The 5,946-nt window shown below is 37.5% G+C and overlaps 2 protein-coding genes across 2 annotated transcripts in view; both read right to left on the bottom strand.

Moving 5' to 3' along the window:
* mbtps2 (membrane-bound transcription factor peptidase, site 2) overlaps window positions 1–5,946 on the bottom strand; it is a 45,017-nt gene that overhangs the window by 29,844 nt on the left and 9,227 nt on the right. The gene's annotated exons all lie outside the window — the stretch shown is intronic.
* smpx (small muscle protein X-linked) overlaps window positions 3,214–5,946 on the bottom strand; it is a 5,602-nt gene continuing 2,869 nt past the window's right edge. Inside the window, exons 2-3 of the mRNA XM_037694410.1 lie at window positions 4,436–4,522; window positions 3,214–3,372 (exon numbers count right to left, since the gene is read on the bottom strand). Of these exons, the coding sequence (XP_037550338.1) occupies window positions 3,223–3,372; window positions 4,436–4,522 (237 nt within the window). The 3' untranslated portion in view covers window positions 3,214–3,222. The remainder of the gene's footprint in view (window positions 3,373–4,435; window positions 4,523–5,946) is intronic.

The following is a 5,946-nucleotide window of genomic DNA, read 5'->3' as shown; positions in this document are numbered from 1 at the left end:
TGAGCGGCAATAGGTGTGTGTGTGTGTGTGTGTGTGTGTGTGTGTGTATGTGTGTGTGTGTGTGTGTGTGTGTGTGTGTGTGTGTGTGTGTGTGAGAAATAATACTATTCTAAATGAGCGGCAATAGGTGTGTGTGTGTGTGTGTGTGTGTGTGTGTGTATGTGTGTGTGTGTGTGTGTGTGTGTGTGTGTGTGTGTGTGTGTGTGTGTGTGTGTGTGTGTGTGTGTGTGTGTGTGTGTGTGTGTGTGTGTGTGAAGTACTACTAGTCTGAATGAGAGGCAATAGATTTGTGTATGTATGTGAGTCAACAATGGTGTACCACAAGGCTCAGTCTTAGGACCCACCCTCTTTACAATCTACATACATAACGTAGGTAAAAACATCCCTAATGCATCCATACATTTCTACGCTGATGATACAATTGTTTATTGTCGAGCTAAAACTGTTGCTAAGGCTTTCCAGCTTTTGAAATCTGCATTCAACTACATCCAGACAGATTTGTTCTGCCTCAAACTTGTCCTAAATGCCGATAAAACCAAAGGGATGCTTTTTTCAAATAGGAAGTTGGTCCCAGCAGTTCTTCCTCCGATTTTATCCTCAAATGGTGTCCCGATTGAGTTTGTTGATTCCTATAAATATTTGGGTATCTTGGTTGACTCACATCTCTCTTTTAAGCTCCATGTGGAAAACTTGGTAAAGAAACTGAAAGTTAAACTGGGTTTCTTTTTCAGAAACAGATCCTGTCTAATGCTAAATGCTAGGAAACACCTTGTATCTGTGACTTTCCTTCCCTCAATTGATTACGGTGACATTATTTACATGAATGCTCCAACAAGAACCCTGCAGAGGTTGGATGCTACAGATGTTGGATGCTGTCTATCATGGTGCACTAAGATTCATAACTGGCTGTGATTATCGTACCCACCACTGTACCCAGTATTCACTGGTTAACTGGACATCATTAACTTCACACAGACTCTCCCAATGGTACATTTTCATCTTTAAATCACTTCTTGGTCTGCTGCCTTCATACATCTCCTCCTACATGTATCTGTGTGAGTGCAGCTACAGCGTGTGAGAGAGAATAGTAGCGTGTGTGAGAGAGAATAGTAGCGTGTGTGAGAGAGAATTGTAGTGTGTGTGAGAGAGAATAGTAGTGTGTGTGAGAGAGAATAGTAGTGTGTGTGAGAGAGAAAAATAGATTATGTCCTACACGGCACCTCTTAGTTTCTCAGCACACGTTCAAGTACACCATGTGCTAGATTACATCTTATACAGTTTAAAGTAATAAACGGTCCACTTTTCAAAATCCTGTTTATCTAAAATCTTTCCTTCAATTTTAGACCAATGTGACAGATGTCAGACTTCACCTTGCAACTTGAGCCACATGTTTTTCTTCTGTCCAACTTTGCATACATTCTGGAGTGATTTCTTTTCTGTAATTTCAGGGATTTTTAGAACCCAGATCCAAAGTGACCCACTAACTGCCATTTTTGGAGTTCCAGTGACCACGCTTAACCTCTTTCCCATATAAAATGAGATTTTGCTCTCTGTTCCCTTCTTGCTAGATGCTGGATTTCACTCCTGTGGAAATCTCCCATGCCTCCATGGCTTAATACTGTCAAGACATTTTTGAGGGTGGAGAAGTTTTACTAACAGTGAAGGTAGTTCAGCTAAATTTACTCGCAAGTGGACACACTTTGTGGAGTACCTCAAATATTTGCCTTCTTAGTGTGCAGAATAATGTAATTAACCCATCATTTGACAAAGTTAAAAAGAGTGTAAACAATTATTTATTTTAGACCCCCTCCTCATCCAACCCCCTTGTTTTTTTTTGTTTAATTTTTCTCTGTTCTTGCATTTGTACAATGTCTTATATTGTGAACAACATTGTATAATCTCTTGAAAAATTAATTAATTAATTAAAAAATGGCTAAAAACAGTCTTTGCTAGCAATAATTTTAGCCAACATGCAACATTTATCCATTTTATTTGTATTTTTTTGTTTATTTTATTGTTTTCTTTTTTAGAACGTGTCTGTTCTTTTTGTATTTTATCAAACATAATGAGCTTCTGTTTTTGTTCTTAGGTTTACACATTGAATGCATTGATATTCTGTTCTGTTGCTAATACTACTTTTTGCCAGTAGAGGGCAGTACGGTAGCAGCAAAGGCCAGAAAAGACAGTTAAGAAAAGAACAGAGTGAGATACAGTAGACTTCGGTCGTTTTCAAACTAGATAGTCCGGTAGACTCGGTTCGGTTTGGGACCAATATTCATGACCTTTTGTTACATTTGAGCTGGTGCGTTTGCATTCACACTGCACTGTGCAGTCGAGCCAACCTGTTGAAGCAACCTGTTGAAGCAACCTGTTGAACCAACCTGTTGAAGCAACCTGTTGAGTCAACCTGTTGAGTCAACCTGTTGAGTCAACCTGTTGAACCAACCTGTTGAAGCAACCTGTTGAACCAACCTGTTGAACCAACCTGTTCCCCCGCTCGCCTGTGGGGGCGCTGCACCAAGAACTACTGAAAGAAACGACACAAGAACCTCTCAAGACACGTCTTTATCTTCTTCTGTAAATAAAAATAAAAATGAAGTGGCATCAAGTTTTAGCAGTTTTAGGAGTTATATTTTGTCATTTTTCAAAAATGGACTTAGCATGAGCAGAAGATGAGACAGAAGACCATGGAGAATATTGTTCTTCACACAAGTCAGCTGACGGCTCCATATAAGAGAAATGTGTGTTTGTTTGTCCTGCGGAGCGGGGCTCGGTCTGTTTACAACTCCGCGCTGGAGTTCTCTTCTACCGGACACAGACCTAGGTTTTAGCCCGGGCCAGAGTTCGCCTTTTTGTTCTGTGACAGAGTTCGATGGCGCGTTCACACCTCCCTAAACGAACTGGACTTTCTAGGAAAACGACCTAGAGTTGGATTAAAGTGGACTAAACAGGGCTGGTGTGAATGCACCCTTAGTAAAAAGTCAATTCTTGTCTCCTGTTTCTATACAACCTCCACAATACCTTCATTTGTGCATTTTCTCATGATGATTTAATATTTTGGCCTGTTTAAATCAAAATTCAATGTAATCATTGATATAGCAAACTTTAGTTAGAGTTGTGCATCCCTGGATTTCCTCTTGTCAAAACAAAAAACAAACATATTTTTAATCTGTTATTGGTAAAAGAAGTAGTTACTTTTTTAAATTACCAGGAAACCTCGTGTTAGTCCTTGGTGACCCATCGTAGTTCGCTCTTTTTGTTTTGCAGCTCTGACAGGTCGACAGCAGGTCCAGGTAGCTTTGCACCTGGAAACATTTTCTTCTCATCTGGCGTCCGGGCTTGAGGGCATTCTGGTGCTTCTGGTGGCTGACTCTTCAGAAAAAATAAAATAAATGATAATAATAATAAAATACCTGTATATACATAAAATATATAAATCAACCATCATCAGAAGCTGTGGGAAAACTAGAGGATTTATGTTTTTTAATGTGGTTTTGTTACTTTTAGACTTTTTGTTGAGCAAGATAAAACTATCTTATGCGTACATAAAATATGTATTTTAAATGTCTTTATTTAACACCATTTTAAACATATACTTTCATCTTCAAGTACTTGCACTCACTCTTTGCAGTATTGCTCATGAGCACTAGTTGCTGCCACTGAATAGGTTTCAAGAGTTAATGACATGAGGGACAGAGTTATTAAAGACACAGGTGTTTAAATAGCTTGTTTAAACCTCAACTATGTCCATATCGTGTCAAGAATACTATATTTTACAGTATTATTACCAGAGTAGAATATGTAGATGATTTTGTTTAATTGACCCTCTTTAAAGCAAGTTTCTTAAATATTTAGGTTATTAAATATGTTTAATAGCATGTTTTATTTATTCATACAGCAACAGCAGTTTTTTTTTTTTTTTTTTTTTTTTTGTTGCAAACCATCACAAGTACTGCATAAAGTGCACATGATTAAGTGTGAGTTGAGGCTACAAAAGAAATGCGCCTTTTAAGGACAAAATAGTAGATAAGTAGTTTCACTTTCAAATGCATTTGTGTTGCAAAGTATTTTTTTACATGGCACTGCCTTACATTTTAGATTGTGCCTCAGCCTAATTTGTGTAGGGAAATTCAAGGAGTAAACATGTGGATGGCACTCGAAATCTAATCAGACAGGCAACTCTAGTGAGCATTCAGCCTTGCTTTACATTTATAGAATGTATCAGTTAGGACCACACTTTAATGATGATAGATAAATAAATAAAACCACAGCACCATGGCTTTACAGTTCATCTTGAAGTGGTCTTTCTGCAGCTCTGTTTTGACACTGACAGCATCAAACTAAGAGAAACATCAAGATAAGACAGCATTTTTCATCCAGAACCCTCTGGATCATCCATCTTCTGATCACTTTTAAAAACTTGTACAACTCTCACCTCTTCTGTGTCTACTGCTTCCTCTCTCCTCTTCACAGGAAGTCCCGCCCCTGGACGCAAAGCTCCCATCGGGATGTTCAAATTAGCCTGGAGGAGAGTGGGAACAGCCAGTGAGACCATTTCAAGTGTCCCATAATGTCCAGTGTCTCTGTTTCCTGCTCTTTTTTCAAAACCTCTTGTTTTGATTATGACCACTATTTCCTGATCATCGGCAGTTCCTTGTGTGTTTATGAAAATAGGGACACGTACGGCACTAATGATTTGTCTGCTAACTCGATGTTCCTGTGGCCTGCTCTTACTTCCCGTCACTTGGATTCAATGTGTTTGTTTTGTACTGCACTGTATAAAAGCCGATAATGTATACATGTACAAAGTGAGAACATTTTTTGAATATATCAGTGAATGTTTTACAAGGAATTAAATATTTTAGAGGCATTAAAGTGTTAAGTATGGAAGGTAACCTAGATGACAAACCACCTCGTCTGCAGCATGTTTGTATTCCTGTAACGTTGCTTTGGCTGGAATTGTTTACTGTCTTTATGCTAAGAGTGCCATCAGCAGCTAACACTTGATGTTCCACCAACACTATAAAAGATTAAATAAGTATTTTAAGTGATATTAAACAATTCCTCCACTCAGCAAAGATTTGCTTAAGGGGTTCAACAAAAGTGAAGGCAAACCTACAGTGTTGTCTAGCTCAAGGGTTCCCAACCTTGGTCCCTGAGGAACACCATCCTGCATGTTTTAGTTGTTCCTCTGCTCCAACACACCTGATTTGAATGAAAGGGTGATTATCTGACTTCTGCTGAATTTAATGAAGAAATCAAACTGCTCAATCAGGGGTGTTGGAGCAGAGGAACAACTAAAACATGCAGAATGGTGTTCCTCAAGGACCATGGTTGGGAACCATTGTTATACCAAAAACAATTTAATATGATTTCATCTACCAATCCTTCCCAACTACTTCTCATTAGCTTCATTTATTTAATAATAACAAATTAACAGATTACAAATAATAACAAATTAATTATTTGTAATTTGCCAGAAGTGTATGCGGTAATAATGTCAAAAAGCATGTGTAAATATTTCTTGTGTAGACATATAATTGTCTTCTTTATGTGTATTTGTGAAAACTTGTCTTCAAACTTATCGTTTGTCTCATGTGCCCATTTTTAAATAGAAAAGTAAATAAAATTGACAAAACAATGAAAACATAATGTTCCTGACAAGTAATTCTCTGCATTCTTTATAATTCATTTTATTTAACAGAGAAAGTTTCATTGAGACTGAAGACCTCTTTGTCAATTAAGACCTGGCCAGCAAATGATCAAACCTCAAATTATAACTGAAAATTTGTCACTCTTGGGCTTCCAAAATTTAAGAAATCTAAAAAAATAAAAATCATAAAAAAAAGTTTCACATCAGTTTGACTGGTCAACTATATCTGTCTATCTATAGATATAGATCTATCTATCTATCTATCTATCTATCTATCTATCTATCTATCTATC

Source organism: Nematolebias whitei, chromosome 20, assembly GCF_014905685.2.
Source record: "Nematolebias whitei isolate Nwh7 chromosome 20, NemWhi1, whole genome shotgun sequence".
Classification (NCBI taxonomy): domain Eukaryota; kingdom Metazoa; phylum Chordata; class Actinopteri; order Cyprinodontiformes; family Rivulidae; genus Nematolebias; species Nematolebias whitei.
Note: the sequence above shows the minus strand (reverse complement) of the source record. Positions and strands in the feature narration are given on the sequence as shown.